Below are 24,286 nucleotides of genomic sequence, written 5' to 3'. Positions count from 1 at the left end.
ATATTTGGGTGACTGTTTAGAGAGTTAATGGCGACGGGGGAAGCTGATTAAATATCTACTGGATTTAGCGTGCATGGATCGGTAGCGTCTGTCTGAGGGGAGTCGCTGGAAAAGGTGGTGGGCAGGGTGCGTAGGGTCCAGTAGGATTTTCCGCAAATTTGTTTTGATTCTTGCAGTGTGCAAATCCTCCAGGGTGGGTAAGGCAGTGCCAATGATTTTTTTTTCCGCCGTCCTAACTGTCCGTTGAAGTCGGATTTTGTCCGTTTTTGTGGCTGCCCCGAACCAAATCGTGATGTACGAATTATTATTATTCCAGGAATTGCAGAAAACTACTCAACTTGTTCCCCAGACTTGCGGACATGTCCAGATAGCTTTTGCGATGCAATTGAAAGCAAAGATTCATCAATATGCCCGCAAGACTGTACAAGTAAGTTCTGACATCATTTATGCCAGATTCGGACTGTCGCTTTCACAATATTGACTCCCTATATCTATATGCATGTTTTGTTTATGTGTGTGCGTGAAGAGCAAAGTGTCACAGGAGGTCACGAACTTGGCTTGAGGAACGGCATCCAGGCTGGCTATGGAACTTGTTATTGCTTGATGGAGAGATGTTTCTGTGAAAAGGAAGATATTGAGGGTGAGTTGTCAGATAATTAATTGCCACTAATATTTATATTGAGCGAAGAAACCAATTGCATATGCCGGAAACTCTGAAAAGTGAATCTTCTCTTTTAGTGTAATTGATAAGATCAAAAATCCACATACAAATTATGTCAAATGATCAGTGGCGAATCATGCATGTCACTTCTAGGCCTTCAGTAGTGCTACGTCTGAATCCATCTACAGCCGCAATTGTGGTGTGATTTACTACACGTCCAGTGGACGGTGTCGTTAGCCAGGAAATAACTTTTGACTTGAAGAAACTTAAGAAATACTGTCATTCAACTGTTCGAATTTTTACTATGAATTGCTCATTCATGATAACCACATAAAATTAAAATATTATTTGCTAATTTTGCTGGCCTCGGCGCTGTCCAACCTTAATGATGTCCATCTATTCTTGAAAAGTCCGTCTTTAAAATGGCTTTATAATAATAATAATAATAATAATTTCATTTCTAAGCGCCTTTCACAGTCTATCTGCAACCAAATCCATTTCTTCTCCTCCTTCAGCCATTGTGTGTTGACAAAACCACAATTAAATCAACTAAAAAATGTATTTGCTTATGTAGCTCGCTACAGATACCGTGTGCTAGCTCTGACCAGTATGCTCTTGTCATTAGCGGCTATGATTGGCTAGTGAATCATGTGAATAGCCAGTCACGATTTGCGAAAACTTTGACGTTATATATAACATAATAATAATAATAATAATAATAATAATAATAATATAATAATAATAATAATAATACATTACATTTTCAGCGTCTTTCAAAGCTTTCAAGGACACTTTACAGTCACAGACAAGCATAGGTACTATAATAAATAAAATACATTCACAAATAGAATGCAATAAATAAAATACAATTATAAATAGAAACAAGAGAGAGAGCTCCACAGAAAATGTAATTTCAAATATAATTAACATTAGTCTGTGATTCAGATATTTTTAAGCCAGCAGAGAAGGCCTTGCAGGCCCGTCACTGGAAATGATGTGCGTCTAAAATGTTTTTTTTTTGGTCAGAGGATACCATTGTCACCAATGCCATATTGTATTAAAATATCACGAAATGTCAATACTAATCCTATATTTTTATTGTTGTGACCCCCCCTGGCCCCCCAAAAAAGAGTGGCTCTGCGATGACATGTGTAAAACCGTCGTCGCCACAGTTCTTCTCCTCTCCTTCATCGTCTCCATCCTCCTTTCTTCATACTTCCTCCACCGCTACCACAAGAACTCGCCCAAGCCTCCAATAGCGTCCGCTGAGATGACTTTCCGTCGGCCAGCCCAAGCCTATCCCATCAGCTTCCCCGCTAACAACCTCCGAAGAGGCTCGCAGGAATCCATCGAGACCGACACCTTCAAAATACCCGTGAGCTGCTTCTCACACGCCATTTGACTCTTTGAGGTTGAATACCACATTGTGTTCATTTTCTTTCAACAGGAGGATCCCAAATGGGAATTCCCTCGTAAGAATCTTGTGCTTGGCAAGACTTTGGGAGAGGGAGAATTTGGTAAAGTGGTCAAAGCAACAGCATTTAGGTTGAAAGGAAAAGCAGGTTACACCACTGTGGCTGTGAAGATGCTGAAAGGTAAGTGGTAACCAACCACATCAAATCAATAAGACATTTTATTATGCTTATTGGAAACCATATTTGTGCTTTTAACAAGGATAAGAGGGAAAATAGTTTATTTTAACTCATTCACTGTCATTCAAAAATGTATTCGGGAATTGAAAATATGACGTAGAGCGCCATTCCCGAATTTGTTCAGGTTTGGTTTTTCATGCTTGGGTGCATATAAAGCGCTGGGCAGACCTCTGGCAGTGTTTTTTCCCTTCCACAAGGGAGGAGCATTTCCCCTTTTTCTATGTTAGCGCTTTATTCCAGCTCCAGCTGTTGTTAAAGCGCTATTTAAACCAATATGTATGTATTCAAAGTCAAAGTCAAAGTCAGCTTTATTGCATTGTATTTTTGGACACCCGGCCTCATTTCAAGCTCATATAACTCCCGACCCATTTAATTTAGGAATTAACGCTTCTGTTCTGATGAAAGAAGAGAGTCTAAGGTTTCTTACGCTGCATTGAATGTTTATGTAGTCCTAAAATTTGAGTTAAAATGACAAAAACCGTGGCACCGGAGACACATTATTGCACATCGTCTGGCAGTGAATGAGTTAATGAAATAAGAAGGACATTAGCCGGTGTCGAAAAAAACCTTTTTTATGTAACAATGGCACATGAGAGGATTTTTGAATTGATTTGTACACGTACCGACTGTTGTGGCCGGTACATATCAAATCTGGCTGTTGCGGCTTGGAATTGAAGCGGATTTACGTGAGACAGGAGATATGAGACAATCTCTTTTTGTCAATGGATGCTACAGCTTCATGTTTACTTTCAATGTTAAGCTTATAGCAGACGTGCATGTTTCACCATGATGTCCCTGATCCACTGGTGAAAAAGATGCTTTGATTCTCTCCTCTTTCATCTAGAACTGCTTCATCCGACAAAGAAGGTGCATAAAGTGCTTAATATGGAATGACTGTGTGTATATTATTTGTTAATGTGTTCTTTTCTTATTTTGACTTCAAGATGGCGCCGCGAGAGTGGGTGACTTTACAGCAGCTCCTGTATTTTGTTTTTCTACTTCTGCTATTCCTTCCCTCTTCCTTTCATCACTTTTCTGCTGTGAAAATTTCTCCATTTGCGAGACTAATAAAAGCTAATCCAATCCTTGTTATTTTCCATGATAGAAAACGCCTCCCATAGTGAGCTACGGGACCTGATGTCAGAATTCACTTTACTCAAGCAAGTGAACCATCCTCACGTCATCAAGATGTACGGAGCATGCAGCCAAGATGGTAAGGACCTCAGCAAAGCTCCTCTGTGACAGCCAGCGTTGTGCATAGAGTGTCAAGACTTATTTTTCCCCCCTCTGAATAGGTCCATTGTACCTGATTGTGGAATATGCCAAGTTCGGGTCACTTCGCAACTTCCTACGCGAGAGCCGGAAAGTTGGCCCGAGCTTCATGGGAATGGACGCTAACCGAAACTCCAGTTATTTGGAGAACCCAGACGATAGGGCGCTCACTATGGGTGACCTGATCTCCTTTGCGTGGCAGATATCCAGAGGCATGCAGTATTTAGCGGAAATGAAGGTTTGACTTGACAATATTTATAAGCGCCTTTCAAAACTCTCAAGGTCACTTTACAGTCACGGGTTAAGGTTTTTTTCTGTGTTTTTTTTCTGCAGCAGCCACACGCGCCAGCGTTCGCTCAAACCGGAATAACTCAAATAGATCGAAAGCTAGCTAGATAGCTAGCTGGCTAGATAGCTAGCTCATAGATAGCAAATAGATAGCCAGCTAGCTAGATGGCGATTGGATAGCAAATAAATAGCTCGCTAGATAGCTAATAGATAGCGAATAAATAGCTATGTAGCTAGCTAGATGGCAATTAGATAGCAAATAGGTAGCTATAATGCATTATTATTATTATTCATATTTTTTTCATGTGTATCTTCATGATTAAATGTTTTTTTTTCCGTGACTATAAAGTGTCCTGGAGAGTTTTGAAAAGCGCTTAGAAATAAATTGTATTATGATGATTATTATTATTATTATTATTATTATTATTATTATTATTATTATTATTATTATTATTATTATTATTATTATTATTATTATTAGTAGTAGTAGTAGTAGTAGTAGTAGTAGTAGTAGTATTGTTGTTATGATGATGATTATGATTATGATGATGATGATTTACTATTGTGATTGTGATTGTTGTTGTTATTATTGTTAGTATTTTTAGTTTTTGTTTTATTATCATGATCATTATTATTATTATTATTATTATTATTATTATTATTATTATTATTATTATTATTATTATTATTATTATTATTATTATTGTGTTCGTGATTGTTATTATTGTTAGTATTTTTAGTCTTATTTTTATTATTATTATTATTATTATTGTGTTCGTGATTGTGATTGTTGTTGTTATTATTGTTAGTATTTTTAGTCTTATTTTTATTATTATTATTATTATTATTATTATTATTATTATTATTATTGTGATTGTGATTGTTGTTGTTATTATTGTTAGTATTTTTAGTCTTATTTTTATTATTATTATTATTATTATTATTATTATTATTATTATTATTATTATTATTATTATATAATATCATGAAAGGCTTTCTGATTCATTGTTTTTGTCCCACAGCTTGTTCACAGGGACCTTGCAGCACGAAATGTGCTCGTAGCAGAGGGAAGGAAAATGAAAATCTCAGACTTTGGCCTCTCCAGAGATGTTTATGAGGAGGACTCTTATGTTAAGAGGAGCAAGGTGAAGACAGAAAGAACATCCATTTCCCCTTCATCTTTTAATTCTTATTCAAATCTTACTCTTTGTTTTATTTTGAAGGGTCGAATACCTGTTAAATGGATGGCGATCGAGTCTCTGTTTGATCACATTTACACAACACAAAGTGACGTGTGAGTAAAGTCATCATGTTTACATTTTTAAATAAATAAATAAAAAAAAAAAATAGAGATTATGCTAAATGTTTCTTCTTTTTTCTAGCTGGTCGTTCGGTGTGCTCTTATGGGAAATTGTGACATTAGGAGGTAATCCATACCCGGGGATTGCACCCGAACGCCTGTTTAACCTGCTGAAGACTGGCTACAGAATGGAGAGACCAGAGAACTGCTCCGAGGAAATGTGAGCTCTCCGCTTTGTTTGTTTGGAACATCCTACAAGTACACAACGGTGGGAAAAGTCTAAAATAAATGGGAAAAAACATTTCCTTTGCAGGTATAATCTTATGGGTCGATGCTGGAAACAAGAATCAGACAAAAGGCCAACATTCTCTGACATCAGCAAAGAACTGGAAAAGATGATGGTTAAAAGTCGGGTATGGTGAAGAATTACCAATCAAATGTCCTATAAGAGCATAAATAATGCGCATATTTTTCTTCACTGACTGGCTGATCACGTTCGCTTACAATGAGGATTGTTGTGTCCATTTTTAATTATTGACCCGAGTAAAAAATAAAATATATGTATGTGGTAGTAAATTAATCTTATAAACTCATGTCTGTGTAAGCTCTCAGTCGTACAGGAATGGTCCATCGATGAAAAGGTTTCTTCAGCCGTCATCTGTACTTCTTGGAAAGTGTCGGACGTTTCGCTTCTTATCCAAGAAGCTTCGTCAGCAAACTAAAGTCTTACTGGTAGTTTCGGCCATATATATATATATATATATATATATATATATATATATATATATATATATATATATATATATATATATATATATATCCCTACTGTCCAGGCGTGGCGGTGAGAGCAGGGACCAATCATAGCAGAGTCCGGCACCGCCACGTCTGGACAGTAGGGAGATATATATATATATATATATATATATATATATATATAGGGCCGAAACTACCAGTAAGACTTTAGTTTGCTGACGAAGCTTCTTGGATAAGAATCGAAATGTCCGACACCTTCAAAGAAGTACAGATGACGGCTAAAGAAACCTTTTCATCGATTAGAAACTCATGTTGTCAGGTAATATGTATATTGTATTGTAAAAGTACAATGCAAAAAAAAGCAGTGTTACTTAACCTAAGGCAACCTTTGTTCGACCGCTAACTTTTAAAACCATTTTTTAAATAAAATCTTTTTTAGCTCATTCACTGCCATACATTTGCATAAGTGTGTCCACTCAATTGCCAGGGTTTTTGTCATTGTCACTCAAATTCCAGGACCCACAGAATATTGAGTTTTAGGACTACATAAGCATTCAATGCAGCGTAAGAAACCTTAGACTCTCTTCTTTCATCGTAAAAAAAGAGTTAATTCTTAAGTTGTATGGGTATGGAGTTATATGAGTTCGAAATGGGGGCGGCTGTCCAAAATACAATGCAATACATACATATTGGTTTATATAGCGCTTTAACAACAACTGAAGCTGGAACAAAGCGCTAACATGGAAAAATTGTAAATGCTGCCCTCTTGTGGAAGGCGAAAACATTGCTGACGAGCGCTTCATCGGCAGTCCCAGCAGGAAAAACAAAAACCCGAACAAATTCGGAAATGGGGCCCCACGTTAAATTTTTAATTCCTGAAAAAAAATCGGGAATGGCAGTGAATGGGTTAATAACAAAAAATGGAAAAGACGCACTGCACTCGAATTCTATCTTATTCAAACAGAGTTGTAGACTTTGTTTGAACAAGTTGTAGCTTAATGACTGCAGAGAGATTAAAAAAAAACACTCAGTCCACCCCACCTAATCAGTCTAATCACACCTTGATCTACTTTTGTCAGGATTACCTGGACCTGGCAGCGTCCACTCCTGCTGATGCCCTACTATACGATGACGCACTCTCCGAAGAAGACACGCCACTTGTGGACTGTAATAACGCCCCTATCCCTCGAACCCTCCCCTCCACTTGGATTGAAAACAAGCTCTATGGTAGAATTTCCCATGCATTTACTCGATTTTAGAAACAGGGCAAACAAGCCCTCTGTTTTAGCAAGTTGTGTTTGGCTTTCTATCGTCAAGTGTGTGTGAGACTGTGATCTGGGCATGTTTATTCCTGACCATTTCATCGTGAAGTAGAAGCTCAGAGAGATACAAGGCTATTTGTTGTCTTGCATTCTGTTTTATTTGGACCTGCTTCTAATGTACACGAACGCTGACCTCAAACATTTGTAAATACTGAATGCACCCATCCTTTTAATTAACACCATTCCCCCTTCACTAACTTTATTTTACATCATATATATATATATATATATATATATATATATACACACACACACACACACAGTAAAGTCCCATTATATCGATATCGGTTATATCGATAGTACTGCTTATTACGATACTATTTCTATGAACGCAAGGAGAAAATTTACATGCCGCAGGATTGGATATATCGATAGTCCAGTTATATCGATATTTTTTCAGGTACAGGTTACATCCGACTTACGAAAGAGTTCCGTTCCGACCAAACGGTCGTAAGTCAGAATGATCGTAAGTTGAAATCCATTCAAAATGTTGAATAGAGACTTGGAGGCTAAGTGACTCGCAAACTCCGCCCCTCTGGTGCGATCACACGGTCGATTGCTGTGCGAGAGTGAGATGCTGGCTGGCTGGCTGGCCAAAATTGTCGTACACGTTGCCGGCCTGCTAGCGCATTGCGGTGCCAGGCGTAGAATTAAAATGTTAAAAATAGGGTCTGGAGGTCGTGATCGTAAGTACGGGTGGTCGTAAGTCGAGCCGGTCGTAAGTCGGATGTCACCTGGGTATATATATATTTTTTTTTTCTAATGTTTGTTTTAAGTTTTTGGAGTCATTAAATCCTCTTTTTTTGCCACTGAAACCGAAAACCGGTGACATTTGAAACAGGTCCTCACTGAATCAATCACGACATGTTGTTTGAATTTCAGATTGTCTTAAATTCTCATTGCTTTTTCCATGTGTAGCTGTTACTCTATAATGATTACTTAATGGAGACACAGTAAGGCTTTTGAGTGCAACTCTTTGGTGATGTTACTTCAATCAACCGAAAGTTGCTAATGCAATATTAAGCCATCCCTTGATGCATTACAAAGACCTTCCATTGATAATGGTGATCAGGGTATAACCGACATGTCTGTCAACTTTAATTCCTGACCAACAACCATTCGCTTATCACCCCCCCCCCCCCAAACCACCTCCTCCAAGCCGCCAAACCACTACAGAGTTTAATTTAAAAGCCTTGCCGTCTGCACGCTGCTTATCTTTTACCGAGTGCAGAAAAATGATGTGTTCTCATTTTTAGGCATGTCATACCCGAACTGGCCCGAGAAGAGCCCGGTACCGCTCAACAGACATGATGCCACTAATCCAGTCTTTACAAGATATGCCAATGATAGTGTTTATGCAAACTGGATGGCTTTGCCTTCATCCGCAAAAACCGTGGACAAGCCCGATAGCTAGATGTGACAAGATGTATATTTCTATAAAACTGTATATATATATATATATATATACATGTATATATAATCTGAAGCTAAAGTTCCCTTTTATTTCTGTTATTCAAACTGAGGTCTTTTTTTTCTGTGAAACTAAGTGGATTAAAGTCGTCCATGTTTCATTCAACTCTTATGTGTGTTAATTATTACTTCACAGTCATGTTGGCCACGTTGTATCACTGCATGACTGTTGTACCAGATTGTATGCCAGTGTCAATGTCTTTTAAGTGCCTGTGCCGCTTCAACACTAGCTTCCAAATATTCATATGCTACTGTGAAGATAATGTTCCAGCCCAGGAATTAAAGGGAACACCCTTACCATCATCTGCTGTAAACAGCTGGAACTGCGTGGAAGAGAAAAAAAAGTGACATTTCTACCTTGAAGGACTGTGGTCCTTACTCTATCCAAAGACTAATTATCTGTTCTACCTACACAATGTTTCATAAACATTTCCAAACTAAGGTAAAACTGACTCCTTACTTTTACTGTATTTTTATTTTATTATTATTTTTATTATAAGAAAAATGTCCGTAAAATTGTATGACTTTGTTTGAAATTGTGACCATTTAGACATTTTTTTCTCCCGTAAAAACAAACGTAAATGGAAAAAAAAAACGTATGTAAACTAATGAGTGCTATCATTGCTTTGTTACAATTAATAAACAATACAAATGTACAATATATTAATGCTGCGTTTTCTTTTTTTATGAGGGAGGGCGAGACGAATATTAAAAAAAATAATAATGGATCACAGTGATTATATAATTATTTTTAGTTAGTAGTACTGTACGTATTTCTCAATACCGGGTAGTACTTTCTCCGTGCAGCAGTACCTGTGTACTGTACACGGTTCTTAATTTCACGTGTTGTAATTCAAAACGCATTCTGTTTCTGAATGTGAAATAAATGAATCCGACGAATCAATTTGAATTCAAATGTCGAACTGAATCGATAAATTAAATTGGATCTAAAATACAACTGAAACAATGTCAGTCCAGTCAGTACAGTACAATGGGATAGGAAACTATAGGATCTATATGCGTTGTTGGAAATGTCCCATGTCCATTTCCGCTAGAAGACACAAACAATCGCTATTAACACTACATTGACATCGTGTATTTTCTGTATTATTTTATTATTAGTATTAAATTATATTGTGTTATGTTCTCGAGCGTCAACGTGTAGTGTGACGTCTATGACTTCTATTGGCTCGTGCGAACCGGAAGTGGTGGCAAACTCTTTCTTTTTGCTCCGTGGCATTTTGCAACACAGGCTCCCCCTCACTCTGGGTTTCCCTCCTAACCTCCAGCTTCAAGAACAAACGACGAGGGACACGTACAAGATGACGTGAGTATCTGGCTATGCACGACAGAATTGCCTTGCGGGACGTTTTATTGACAGACAAATTACTGGAAACCGTAGAGATAACCCAACGTCGCGAAGCCAACCGCATAACCTAGGCGTCTTCCGGTTTGGATAGTTCAGAATAATTGATGACTGATTCACGTCGCCTTTTATTTAATAGGCAATTGTAAACGTCGTTAGTCCTAAACCACGATCCCTCATATGCATTATGTGTATATATTAGTGATCACAATATGATACATTTCACCTGACACTGTGGCGTCACTGGTTCATTTGATATTAACATGACAGCTTTCCATGATGACAGGTGAGGCACTGCCTCACCTGCCTCCACTGACTGCACGTCACTGCACTAATTACCTGCTGTATATGGCGGGTACTGTATGTAATGTACAGTAGATAAACTACCTGACTGAAGTCCATCCATCATCCACTTTCAAATGTGCTTGCCTTAAGTTACATCCAGGACTGGTCAGAGCTATGGATAATTATAGGACAACCGACGTGACTTTTTTGTTTCCTAACTGACATCAGAAAAACGTTTTATAGCATCTAAAATACCCAAAACACGCAGTATGATAGATTTATTCAAATGCAAAACACCAATAAAAATGACTTAGTGTCCAAGATCTGCAAAAAATTGAGCTGTGAATTGGGCATTTTCAGAAAGTCTCGCCCCCAGTTCGTGACGTCTCGCCAAGACGTCTTGCATTGCTGGAGAATCAAAACAATGGCTTCAGATTCGGAGAATATGCTTTCTTGTTACACATCCAGTTATGAATATGATTCAAATAGTTCTGAAGAGGAAAGCATACATGTTTGCAATCGATTAACGAATTTATTCCGTGCCATTTTGAGGCAACATTGCGGGGAAATGTCTCACCCAAAAAGAGGCAGAAAATGTCCAGCGAGCTCCTGTGAGGAATGAATCAGCCCGTTTCCACAGGCTGATAAATTCCTTACATGGAGCTTGGACGCCCTCTTCTGGCTCGTTCTGGTGCAACATGAGGTTTTCAGACCAAAGGTTTTCAGACGTGATGGCAGGACTGCTACAATGTTTCCTTTTTTTTTTTTCGGTCAGGGGCGTTCCTTCAGTGACGTCACGTCTGGACTCGTCATCAACTCAAAAAACAAGACTTCCGGAATATTCAGCACGAGTCTTAAAACGTAAAATATAGCTATATGCGGTAGAATCTTTTTAAAATACGCTCAGTAGAAGTCATTTGAAGCCATTTTTCAAATTATGGACACAACTTTTCCGGAGACGTCGGTTGTCCTTTAAACGTCTATACAATACGATACATATTGATTCATATCGTGCTTTAACAACAACTGAAGCTGTAACAAAGCGCTTAACATGGCCAACTATCATATACAGGAAATAAAGCAGTCACAAAGATAGTACAAAGCACCAGGGAGTAAAACTAAGATCACGTCCGATTCACGTACAAGTGAATTTTGAGGTTTTAAAGATGTCAAGTCTGAAATGCGTTTATCATCTCGCTCTCTCTTTATGTCTAAATCCACACTGGCTTTGTGTGTTTTTTTTTCTTCATATCATGTTTTGTCTGTTTCACACTTCATGGTTTTCAGGGCTCATTGTGCGATTGTGTGTCCCCCTGTGTTCTTCTACATTCCAAAAAACAAAACAAAACAAAACATGCATGTTGCGCAATTGAAGACTCTAAATTGTCCAGTGGTATAATTGTCACGGCGGAATGTCTACGTGTGTGTCCTGCAATTGGCTAGCCTTCGCTCCACACTGGGTAAACGCTCCTGCTGCGTCACTGTTCAAAAAGTTGCTGCCGCTCCACCCACAAAGTTCACATGAAAAGAAACCCTGTTGATTTACCACATGTCAAACAACCACTCCTGTTTCTTTTCTCTTGATCAATAAAAAAAAAAAACATGAATAAAATGCAATGTCATGTTGAAAGATGTTCAAAATAATTATGTTGTCAAGCTGTACATAAGAATTAGACTGATAGACTCCACTTCCTTCTTTGTGTGCTTTTTTTTGTTGTAGCCATGCTACAAATTTACTCCGAAGCTGTCAGGTTTGAAGAATTGCACCGCTCTAATGCGAGCTTGATTAGATGACCTTCAAGACTAACCTTTACACAATTGAGACACACTTTCTGTGTATTTTTGTCTCTGAGTGAGAAATAGAGGGCACCGCTCTCGTGATGATGCAGTTGCACTGCAAACTACAACTGCTCTGTTTCAATCAAAGCTGGGTGTTATTATAGTTGTGACGATAGAATATTTAAAGGACAACCGACGTCTCCGGACAAGTTGTGTCCATAATTTGTAAAATGGCTTCAAATGACTTCTACTGAGCGTATTTTACAAAGATTCCACCGCATATAGCTATATTTTATGTTTTAAGACTCGCGCTGAATATTCAGGAAGTCTTGTTTTTGAGTTGGTGACGAGTCCGTACGTGACGTCACTAAAGGACCGCCCCATGACCGTAAAAAAGACGCATTGTAGCGGTCCTTCCATCACGTCAATGTATATTGCTGTACCCAAAAGCCGCCAGAAGGCCAGAAGAGGGCGACCAAGCGCCATATAAGGAATTTATCAGCCTGTGAAAACGGAGGTGGCCACAGGAGATCGCCATTTTGTGCCTCTTTTTTTTGTGTGAGAGATTTCACCCCAATGTTGCCTCAAAATGGCACGAATAAATTCTTTAATCGATTGCAAACATGTATGCTTTCCTCTTCAGAACTAATTGAATCATATTCATAACTGGAAGAGTAACAAGAAAGCATATTCTCCGAATCTGAAGCCATTGTTTTGAATTCGCTAGCAATGCAAGACGTCTTGGCGTGATGTCACGAACTGGGGGCGGTACTTTCTGAAAATGCCCAATTCGCAGCTCAATTTTTTTGCAGATTTTGGACACTTTAAGTCATTTTTATTGGTGTTTTGCATTTGACTAAAAATATCATACTGCGTGTTTTGGGTATTTTAGATGCTATAAAACGTTTTTCTAATGTCAGTTACGTCGGTTGTCCTTTAATACGACTCATATAATTGTAAGTTTGTGGTCACAGTGTTGTGTCCCCCTTGTATCATCTCCTGAATTCAACAACATTGCTGTTATAGTGTTCCTATACGTGCGCTTTTATTTTGTTAACCACTCTGTTTAGCAGGAAGTAGCTTCCTGCAAATTTATATTGTGTTGTATTAACGGTCGTAGCAGGACTTGAGTCTGTTTCAGAGAAGTGTTTGCGTGTGCGTGAGTGTGTCTGTGTCTGTGCGTGTGTGTGTGTGTGTGTGTGTGTGTGTGTGTGTGTGTGTGTGTGTGTGTGTGTGTGTGTGTGTGTGTGTGTGTGTGTGTGTGTGTGTGTGTGTGTGTGTGTGTGTGTGTGTGTGTGTGTGTGTGTGTGTGTGTGTGTGTGTGTGTGTGTGCTCGTTTGTTTGTTTTCTGGCGATTTCGTAGTCTTGTGCTGTTTGACTCTAGTGTTATGTAACTGGCGTCAGCCTGGTAGTGTGATTTAGGAGGTAACATAAATCATCCTCTGTGATAAACAATTTCCATAAAATTTATTGTGAAAATGCTTATTTTCTCCAGTTTTGATTAATAACCCCTTCATATTAAATCTTCATGTGTTTTTTTTTTCCTTTCTCTTCCCCAGGTGACGATCGATGGATTTACATGGGAATATTTTAGCCAAAGGTTCAACCAGAATTAGTTTGTCCGGGAAATGTCTAGCCAGAACCAATCTAAAATGTTACCTGTGCCGAGTGTACCCCGAATTTTGACCAAAGTGATGTCAAAGAGAGCGTGAGAGAAGAAACGGAATGCAGACTTGTCCAGCTGGAACTTGTATGAGAGCGTAATGCCCAGACGGGGATTGCTGCTCCACGGCCGGGTCCGTTGGCTCTTCCTGAGCCTTTTCCTCCTGCTGGTTCTGCTGTTTTTCGCCTATCTGCTGGAGTGCACCCCTCAACCCGACGTCAGCCTGGTCCTTCCCGGGATCGCGGGCGAACCCTACGGAAAGGAGTACTACCAGGCCTTGCTGCAAGAGCAAGAGGAGCGCCACCTGAACCGCGCCGCCAGCTTGAAACGGCAGATTGTGCAACTCAAGCAGGAGCTGCAGGAAATGAGCGAGAAGCTGAAGCTCCTGCAGGAGAAGAAGGAACTCCCCGAGGCGCAGGGATTAGCTGAGAACAAGGAGCAAGAGCCCGGAGATCTGTTAGACTTCCTTCACTCTCAGATCGACAAAGCCGAGGTCAACACGGGGGCCCGCCTGCCCAGCGAGTACGCGCTGGTGCCGTTTGAGAGCTTCACCTCGTCCAAGGTTTACCAGCTGGAAATGGGACTGACGCGTCACCCGGAGGAGAAACCCGTTCGTAAAGATCGGCGGGATGAACTGGTGGAGGTCATCGAGGCCGCGTTGGAAATCATCAACAACCCCGATGAGGAGGACGGCGTGGAGGATGACCTGACCGTGCGGAGACAAGCCTACAAGGAGAGCCATTTCATAGAAGGTATCGCATTGATTGAAGCTAACTATTCAAATACACGGGGATATTATTTCAAATTGACAACACGGAAAATGTCAATATGAATTTGTTTTTGATTCATTCTCGCGCCATTTTGAAGTCAAAACACAACAAAATTATTACTATATTAGCTACCTAGCTACTTCACTATATATTTGCTATCTGTTAGCTATCTATTAGCTGTCTAGCTGGCTTGCTAGCTAGCTATCGTTTAGCTATCTGGCTGGCGAGGTAGCTGTCTATTAGCGACTGTATCCTGTGACTGTAAAGTGACCATGAGAGTTTTGAAAGGTGCTTCTAAATGAAATGTCACCGTTTTCGTGTGTGACTGTCTATCGATAAGCTAACTATTCAAATACATTGCGAATTTATTTCAAATTGACAACACGGAAAATGCCAATATGAATTAGTTTTTGATTCATTCTCGCGCCATCTTGAAGTCAAAACATAACAAAATTATTACTATATTAGCTACCTAGCTACTTCACTATATATTTGCTATCTGTTAGCTATCTATTAACTGTCTAGCTGGCTTGCTAGCTATCTAGCTAGCTATCGTTTAGCTATCTGGCTGGCTAGGTAGCTATCTATTAGCGGCTGTATCCTGTCACTGTAAAGTGACCATGAGAGTTTTGAAAGGTGCTTCTAAATGAAATGTCACCGTTTTCATGCGTGACTATCGATAAGCTAACTATTCAAATACACGGGAAATTTATTTCAAATTGACAACACAGAAAATGCCAATATGGATTAGTTTTTTATTCATTCTCGCGGCGCCATCTTGAAGTCAAAATACAACAAAATTATTACTATATTAGCTACCTAGCTACTTCACTATATATTTGCTATCTGTTAGCTATCTATTAGCTGTCTAGCTGGCTTGCTAGCTATCTAGCTCGCTATCGTTTAGCTATCTGGCTGGCGAGGTAGCTATCTATTAGCGACTGTATCCTGTGACTGTAAAGTGACCATGAGAGTTTTGAAAGGTGCTTCTAAATGAAATGTCACCGTTTTCGTGTGTGACTGTCTATCGATAAGCTAACTATTCAAATACATGGGGAATTTATTTCAAATTGACAACACGGAAAATGCCAATATGAATTAGTTTTTGATTCATTCTCGCGGCGCCATCTTGAAGTCAAAACACAACAAAATTATTACTATATTAGCTACCTAGCTACTTCACTATATATTTGCTATCTGTTAGCTATCTATTAGCTGTCTAGCTGGCTTGCTAGCTATCGTTTAGCTATCTGGCTGGCTAGGTAGCTATCTATTAGCGACTGTATCCTGTGACTGTAAAGTGACCATGAGAGTTTTGAAAGGTGCTTCTAAATGAAATGTCACCGTTTTCGTGTGTGACTGTCTATCGATAAATTATATCGCAAAACGCCTTTTCCCTGCATTTGGTGTCATTCTTTAATTTAACCCATTCACGTCTTGCCTTGCTTTAGAATCAAAACAATGGCTTCAGATTCGGAGAAGATGCTTTCTTGTTACTCATCCAGTTATGGATATGATTCAAATAGTTCTGAAGAGGAAAGCATAAATGTCCTGAAATCGACTTCCGTATCAATTCGAGCCGTCAGGACTCCAATGTAGCGTCCCCAGAAAATGCACAAGATGGCGCCCAAGCTCCGTTGGAAATGGGCTGATTTGTCTGCTGGGAATTTGTGTCAACTAGTATCAAATAGTAGTCTTGGTGCAATACACGATTCACGATTCACCATTGCGTTATTTATGTGTTTTCCTTCTAATTTCGCCATCAACACGGATCAACACGAAGTTTTCAGACCAAACAAAGTACCCAAAATGCATTGTGTGTCGCTTTCTCGGTCAGGGGCGTTCCTTCAGTGACGTCACATACGGACTCGTCACCAACTCAAAAACAAGACTTCCTGAATATTCAGTGGGGGTCTTAAAACGTAAAATATAGCTATATGTGGTGGAATCTTTGTAAAATACGCTCAGTAGAACTCATTTGAAGTGATTTGACAAATTATGGACACAACTTGTCCGGAAGCGTCGGTTGTCCTTTTAAAATGAGCTTTTTTTTTTATTTTTTGCACAAATGCAAATGTGCTTGTGTGTCACATCCACACTACTCCCCTTCATCTTGTTCTCGATCGGCAGGCATGTACAGAACGGAACGGGACAAAGGATCACTTTACGAGCTCTTCTTTGCCAAAAAGGAATCCAGCACCTTCCGCCACGTCACCCTCTTCAGGCCTTTTGGCCCACTGATGAAAGTCAGAAGCATGACAGTTGACACAACGGAAATGATCATCAACATTATTGTGCCGCTGTCGGGCAGAGCAGAAACTTTTTTACAGTTCTTACACAACTTCAGGTGTGACCATTTGATTCTTTTGACATGTTTTCGCTTGTTCTTTCCATACTCGCCCATCTGCTTGTTCTCGTAATTAGCACCGTAGCAACGATATGTAACGCTGACTCTTTTTAGGGAAGTGTGTGTACAGCAGGACAAGAGAGTTTACCTCACTGTTGTTTATTTTGGCCATGAGGGGCTCCGAGAGGTCAAGTCATCTTTGGAAACAATGTCAAGGTTTGTCCTTTTTACTCACAACAAGATATGGTCAATCAACGTGGAAAGGGGATAAAGAATCTATCTTTTTTTTTTTTTTTTACAGAGAGGAGAGTTTCTCTAATTACACTCTGATCCCGGTGGAGGAGGATTTCTCCCGAGGGCGTGGCCTGGATATCGGCGCACGCGCTTGGACAAAAGGCGACGTTCTGATGTTTTTCTGCGACGTGGACATCCATTTCACATTGGACTTCCTGAATACGTGTCGTCTCCACGCACATCCAAGTATGCTTCACTCATTCACTAACATTCACAAATTTATTTGGGAATGGAAAAGATGACGTAGAGCGCCATTCTCGAATTTGTTTGGGTTTTGGTTTTTCTTGTTTGGGTGTCGATAAAGCGCTGGCTATGGCCTCTGGCAATGTTTATTACTTTCCACAAGGGGCAGTGTTTCCCTTATTTCCATATTAGCGCTTTGTTCCAGCTTTAGTTGTTGTTAATGTGTGTGTTGCATTGTATTTTGGACAGCTGCCCTCGTTTCAAGCTCATATAACTCCCCAGCCATATAATTAATAATAATAATAATAGTAATAATAATACATTTCATTTATAAGCGCCTTTCAAAACTCTCAAGGATACTTTTCAGTCACAGGATCAGTTTTTCTATGGGTGAGCAGCAGCAGCCACACGCGCCAGCGTTCACTCAACCCGGAAGTAAATAGATAGAAATCTAGCTAGCTAATAGATAGCCAATAGATAACCAGCTAGACAACTAGCTATATAACTAATAGATATTTAGACAGATATATAGCTAACTGGCCAGTTCGCTAATAGATAGCCGGCCAGTTTGCTAATAGATAGCTAATAGATAGCCAGCTAGACAACTAGCTAGGTAACTAATAGATAGCCAGCCAGATAGCTAGCTAGCCAGCCAGTTCGCTAATAGATAGCTAATAGATAGCCAATACATAGCCCAGCTAGACAACTAGCTAGATAACTAAGCGCCTTTCAAAGCTCTCAAGGGAACTTTACAGTCACCGACAATTAGCTATATAACTAATAGATAGCCAGCCAGATAGCTAGCTAGCTGGCCAGTTCGCTAATAGATAGCTAATAGATAGTCAGCTAGACAACTAGCTATATATAATAGATAGCCAGCCAGATAGCTAGCTAGCCGGCCAGTTGGCTAATAGATAGCCAATAGATAGGCAGCTAGACAATTAGCTATATAACTAATAGATAGGCAGCCTGATAGCTAGCTTGCCGGCCAGTTAGCGAATAGATAGTAAATAGATAGCTAATAGATAGCCAGCTAAATGAACCCTAGCATATGAAAAAAAAAATACTTATTACACACTCCTCTTTCGGGAGAAAACATTGGTGCAGTGTCGGAAGCATCTTTTGGGTCAAGAGTAGTACATCTTTGCACATCTGGCAGTGAATGAGTTAATCATCTGTCATTTGAATTGACGACAGGGGAAACATTTGCGATTAAACATTCTGCTTCTTTCCATTTTGTAGATAAGAAAGTCTTCTATCCGGTGGTGTTTAGTCTGTACAATCCTGCCATAGTTTATGGAAATTTCGAGTTGGCGCCACCTGTTGAACTTCAGCTGGTAAGAACTTTGATGAGTGAATACAGTCTGATCCTGCCATTTTTACATTAACTCATCCCTGAATTTGTTCAAGCTTTTTTTCCTTGTTTGAGTGCCGATAAAGCACTGGCCATGACATCTCGCAATGCTTTTCGGTTTCATAAGAGGGCAGCATTTCCCTCGTTTCCATGTTAGTGCTTTGTTCCAGCTTCAACACTATATAAACTAACATGTATCTATTGCATTATATTTTGGACGGCCGCCCTCATTTCAAGCTCATATAACTCCAGACCCATATAATTTTGAAATTAACTCTTTTTTTAATGAAAGAAGAGAGTTAAGGCAGGTGTGTTAAAGTCATTTTTAGCCCCGGTCCACATTGTAGTTCCGGTTTTCTCTCGGGGGGGGGCCATTATGAATTTGGAGAAGCCAATAGAAGGTTTCATCCACTCCTTATATTACATATAGAGCGCACAACAAATTGATAAATGTCTATTTTTCAAATTTGAAGTCATAAATAATGACTTACTGTGTTACTGTGGTTTATGTATGACAATTAGAATTTTTTGTTGGTACTTTAGCTAGAATCATGGAATTTCACAAATTAGATTTGCTTTCCCGGGCCGAACAAAATAGTGTGGCGGGCCGGATTTGGCCCTCGGGCCTTGACTTTGACACCAGTGGTCTAAGGTTTCTTACGCTTCACTTGAATGTTTATGTAGTCCTAAAACTCAATACAGTGATACCTTGGCTTACGAACTTAGTGTGTAAGGCGAAAAGTGTGTATCCCAAAAATTAATTTCCCATAGGAAACCATTAAAATGAGAAGAATCAGTTCCCAGGTCCCCATAAAACATAATTTTCTACGTTCTAATTTTCTAAGCCTTAAAACTACGCAAAATATCCATTATTTTATGTATAATAAATGTGCTATGGTATTATATTTAAAGAAATAAACTGTATTGCATAATAAAGTCGTTTTATTTACCTTTGTGATGGTCGTTGATGGCTTGATGGAATGGAGTTGCCGGTTTCATCAGCATTAAACACTTCTTTCAACATCTTGAGGAATGATCCCTTGTAGATGCTTTCTCTGTGATAATTTTATCTAGTTCCTCATCAATTGTGTTCTGTTTAGCTGGGTTGATAGCTTTTTGCATCAAGTGTACAGATGGCTTCTGAGGTTGTTTGTTTATCCTGATTGATGGGATATTTTAACCTTGCAGTCTACACTCTGCCTTTGAACTATTAAAGTTGAAACTCTCTCACTGTCATCTGCCTGTCTCTTTAATGTTTAAACCACCTCCCCTCACTGCTGCGTTCTTGACCAATCACGTGGCTTTAACCGAAGACGCATTTTTGCTCACGTCTGGCAAATAAATGAATGAGTTAATAAAAGACTGTGAAGCATAAATGTGTGTTTGAAACAGGTTCACAAAAAAGACGCTGGTTTCTGGAGAGATTTCGGCTTCGGTATGACGTGTCAATATCGCTCGGATTTCCTAAGTATTGGTAAGAGCACGTTTTTTTTATGTCTTACTCGGCCGTTTCCCCACACGGTTTTACTTATTATTTTCCTTCTTTCAGGTGGTTTTGATCTGGAAGTGAAAGGCTGGGGCGTTGAAGACGTCCATTTATACAGGAAGTATCTTCGCAGTGACCTGGTGGTGGTCCGGACTCCGGTGTCCACTCTTTTTCACCTATGGCACGAAAAACAGTGCGCCGACGAGTTGACCCCGGAACAGTATCGCATGTGCATCCAATCCAAAGCCATGAACGAGGCCTCGCACTCTTACCTGGGAATGCTGGTATTCCGGGACGAGATCGAGGCTCACCTCCGCAAACAGGCTTTTAAGCCTCAGAACAAAGCGGACGACTGAGCAGCTTTCGCCGCACGTCGTCAGCGAAAAAGCCCCGTGAGACGCTGACATTTTTAACGCACAGCTGCAGACGAATTGAATGTACGAAGAACAATGACGTGGCGAGTTGAGCTGCGGGAAACTAAAAAAAAAAAAGAGCAGATGAACAACGTCATTGCTTTTTTGTAACCCTGCTGCGTTTTGTACACGTTTTCTAAAAAAAAAAAGCATGTTTTTCCGCCTTGCAGGTTTTGATCTTTTACTTGCTGTGAAATGAACCCGACAACCCCTGACCCCAACATAGTTCTCGCAGTTGCTGAGCTACCTTCAAAGGACAACCGACGTCTCCGGACAAGTTGTGTCCATAATTTGTAAAATGGCTTCAAATGACTTCTACTGAGCGTATTTTACAAAGATTCCACCGCATATATCTGTATTTAACGTTTTAAGACTCGCGCTGAATATTCCGGAAGTCTTGTTTTTGAGTTGGTGACGAGTCCGTACGTGACGTCACTGATGGAACGCCCCTGACCGGAAAAAAAGGACACATTGTAGCAGTCCTTCCATCACGTCAATGCTTGCTTGGTCTGAAAATCTCGTGTTGCACCAGAAAGAGCCAGAAGAGGGCGTCCAAGCTCCATGTAAGGAATTTATCAGCCTGTGGAAACGGGCTGATTCATTCCTCACAGGAGCTGGACATTTTCTGCCTCTTTTTGGGTGAGACATTTCCCCCCAATGTTGCCTCAAAATGGCACGGAATAAATACTTTAATCGATTGCAAACATGTATGCTTTCCTCTTCAGAACTATTTGAATCATATTCATAACTGGATGTGTAACAAGAAAGCATATTCTCCGAATCTGAAGCCATTGTCTTGATTCACTAGCAATGCAAGACGTCTTGGCATGACGTCACGAACTGGGGGCGGGACTTTCTGAAAATGCCCAATTCGCAGCTCATTTTTTTGCAGATTTTGAGTCAATTTTATTGTAATCCTATTGTAATCCTTTTTAACTGTAATCCTCAGTCAATAGATTTCAGCAGTCGGTCATGTTGACATTTCCCAAACAAAGGTGAAATTCCACTTCTTGGATTTCAATCCCAGTTATTTATTTTCGCAAATTGGGAGAAATCAACTTTTCATATTAATTGTGGAGCCATATTGTTCAGTTAGTATTCTTATTTATTAGCTGATTGATGAATGGGACCTTTTTTTTAATTTTCTGTGACAGTCAGTCACCTTCTTAAAGGACAACCGACGCCTCCGGACAAGTTGTGTCCATAATTTGTAAAATCACTTCAAATGACTTCTACTGAGCGTATTTTACAAAGATTCCGCCGCACATAGCTGTATTTTACCTTTTAAGACTCGCGCTGAATATTCAGGAAGTCTTGTTTTTGAGTTGGTGACGAGTCCGTACGTGACGTCAGAAAAGGACCGCCTCCTCACCGTAAAAAAGACGCATTGTAGCGTCTTTCCATCACGTCAATGTATTTTGCTGTACTGTTTTTTTTTTTAACCATGTCTTACACCCAAAAGCCGGCAGCAGAGGGAGGCAAACTCCATGGAAGGAATATATCAGCCTGTGGAAAAGGGCTGATTCATTCCTCACCGGAGCTGGTCGCCATTTTGTACCTCTTTTTTGTGAGAGATTGTCCCCCAATGTTGCCTCAAAATGGCCCAAATAAATTCTTTAATTGATTGCAAACATGTATGCTTTCCTCTTCAGAACTATTTGAATCATATTCATAACTGGATGAGTAACAAGAAAGCATCTTCTCCGAATCTGAAGCCATTGTTTTGATTCTCGAGCAAGGCAAGACGTCTTGGCGTGATGTCACGAAAAAGGGGGTGTGGCCTTCTGAAACTTTCTGAGGTCAATTTGAAGTAGTTGTGGGACACTTCAACTCATTTTTATTGGTGTGTTGCATTTGACTAAAAATATCAGGCTGTGTGTTTTGGGTATTTTAGATTCTATAAAACGTTTTTGTGATGTCAGTTAGGAAACAAAAAAATGATGTCGGTTGTCCTTTAATAGAAAAGAGCATGTTAATGTGATTGTTGAAGGTGCAAAGATCAAACGTGAGCATGTAAAACTAATGTCGGGTACGAAGGCACCCGAATTTTTAATCTCTGAAACATGTTTTTTTTTTCACATTCGGGGCTTTTTGGCAGTATTTATACACAGTACATGACTACGTTGGAGCGCTACATTCTTGTAAATATATTTTTTTGTTGTAAATGTCTTTTATTCGTGTAAATTGATTTTCTCATGCCCATGTTGTGATGTTTTAATTCCTGCGGACTCTTTCACTTCAGTTCCACAGGTCATGTTAACTGTTCATTTGTTCGCTGTATGAGGTCAACACAGAAGGCCAGAAAAATGCTTCAAGGCGGGGGTGGCGATGTTCTGTGTGATCGTCTTGAATGTGAAAGTAACTCAAAAATAGTTACCCTATTTTATGATGTATAAGGCGCACCAGAGTATAAGGTGCACCCCCAATGAGTGGTGTATTTTCAAAGTTTTTCCATATACAGTATAAGCCGCACTTTCAATGAATAAGTTTCCCAAATATAATATATACTTAACATATAAGGCATATCTCCATATACATCGCAGGGTCGTTTTGAAAAAAATGAAGGCTTTTGGGTGCGCCTTATACACCGGAAAATACGGTAATTTGGGTGGTATATATTGTCTTCCGCTAATCCAAGCAACTGAACACTAAGAAAACATGCAAGAAAATGATTTATCGAACAATTTTTTTCCCATTGGACTCAGAGAAGGATTTATTAAAAAAAAACTGCTGCTACTTTGTTGCTATCTTTTGCCATTTTATTGACTAGTGCACAACATTCCTTTTCATTGTCCAGCTGTATAATTTATACTATAAAATGTTACAATAAACATGTCATTTCTTTAAATCTACAACAGCGGTCGCTTTTCTTAATTTGAGACAAATACAAACACATTGACATTGTGTTAAACAAAGGCAAAACAGCATCCAATTACAGTGATACCTCAGTTTGCGAACTTAATTGGTTCCGAGAAAGTGTAAGGCAAAAAGTGTGTCTTCCAAACATTAATTTCCCATAGGAAACCATTAAAAATGAGAATAATCTATTTTCAGGTCCCCATAAAACATAATTTTCTACAAAATAAGCCTTAAAACTACACAAAATATACCTTATTTTATGTATAATAAATGTGCTATTGTATTGTAATTAAAGAAATAAACAGTACTGTTTTATCAAGTCATTTTATTTACCTTTGTGATAGTTGATGTAGTTGCCTCTTGATATCTGAGTGAAGTTGCCGTGCTTTCTCGGCAATAATACCCTCACTCACACTGTCCCTTGCGAGCTGTTTTTCGTTAATCCAAATCAACAGTTTATCAACCTCTTCTATTGCCTGAGACCGTTGCTTAGACAACACAGAAACACCCTTAGCCACGCGTAGCAATGGTCAACTTAGCATACTGGTACTGGGATGCTAAGTCTCATTGATCTTCTTCTGCTCGACCGTCATTTTCTTTTATGTCCTCTTCGTCTGAACACTAGCCTGAGGTGGGGTCTTTTTCAGTCCCATAATAGCAAATGTAGTCCACTCGATTAGCAAACCACGTATAACACGTATGTACTCAAAGAAAGGGGGTGTGGAAAAGTAGTCCAGTTCCGCTGAAAACTAGTCCGCCAGCCATTGTG

General features: G+C 39.5%; 2 protein-coding genes across 3 annotated transcripts in view; both read left to right on the top strand.

The window, feature by feature from the left end:
- The window catches only part of ret (ret proto-oncogene receptor tyrosine kinase), a 32,274-nt gene extending 22,905 nt beyond the window's left edge, over positions 1-9,369 (top strand). Inside the window, exons 10-21 of the mRNA XM_089012484.1 lie at positions 317-427; positions 527-640; positions 1,792-2,036; positions 2,109-2,256; positions 3,419-3,526; positions 3,609-3,823; positions 4,896-5,018; positions 5,097-5,167; positions 5,256-5,393; positions 5,487-5,586; positions 7,006-7,153; positions 8,505-9,369. Coding sequence (XP_088868610.1) covers positions 317-427; positions 527-640; positions 1,792-2,036; positions 2,109-2,256; positions 3,419-3,526; positions 3,609-3,823; positions 4,896-5,018; positions 5,097-5,167; positions 5,256-5,393; positions 5,487-5,586; positions 7,006-7,153; positions 8,505-8,662 — 1,679 coding nt within the window. The 3' untranslated portion in view covers positions 8,663-9,369. The remainder of the gene's footprint in view (positions 1-316; positions 428-526; positions 641-1,791; positions 2,037-2,108; positions 2,257-3,418; positions 3,527-3,608; positions 3,824-4,895; positions 5,019-5,096; positions 5,168-5,255; positions 5,394-5,486; positions 5,587-7,005; positions 7,154-8,504) is intronic.
- A 549-nt stretch (positions 9,370-9,918) lies between these two features.
- On the top strand, positions 9,919-23,549 carry csgalnact2 (chondroitin sulfate N-acetylgalactosaminyltransferase 2). Of its 2 annotated transcripts, none has more exons than XM_089011737.1 (8): positions 9,919-10,045; positions 13,708-14,563; positions 16,712-16,928; positions 17,043-17,144; positions 17,230-17,408; positions 18,648-18,742; positions 20,152-20,233; positions 20,309-23,549. In XM_089011737.1, exons 2-8 carry the CDS (start codon positions 13,912-13,914, stop codon positions 20,599-20,601), a joined length of 1,620 nt encoding a protein of 539 aa, XP_088867863.1. In that variant the 5' UTR covers positions 9,919-10,045; positions 13,708-13,911; the 3' UTR covers positions 20,602-23,549. The 2 variants fall into 2 exon arrangements, with proteins under 2 accessions (XP_088867863.1, XP_088867864.1); XM_089011738.1 differs by lacking the exon at positions 9,919-10,045 and adding an exon at positions 13,316-13,573.
- Positions 23,550-24,286: the final 737 nt, after the last annotated feature.

Source organism: Hippocampus bargibanti, linkage group LG13 (assembly GCF_051943395.1).
Source record: "Hippocampus bargibanti isolate YZ-2025 linkage group LG13, ASM5194339v1, whole genome shotgun sequence".
NCBI classification, from domain to species: domain Eukaryota; kingdom Metazoa; phylum Chordata; class Actinopteri; order Syngnathiformes; family Syngnathidae; genus Hippocampus; species Hippocampus bargibanti.
The sequence above is the reverse complement of the archived record's forward strand: the minus strand, read 5'-3'. Positions and strand labels throughout refer to the sequence as shown.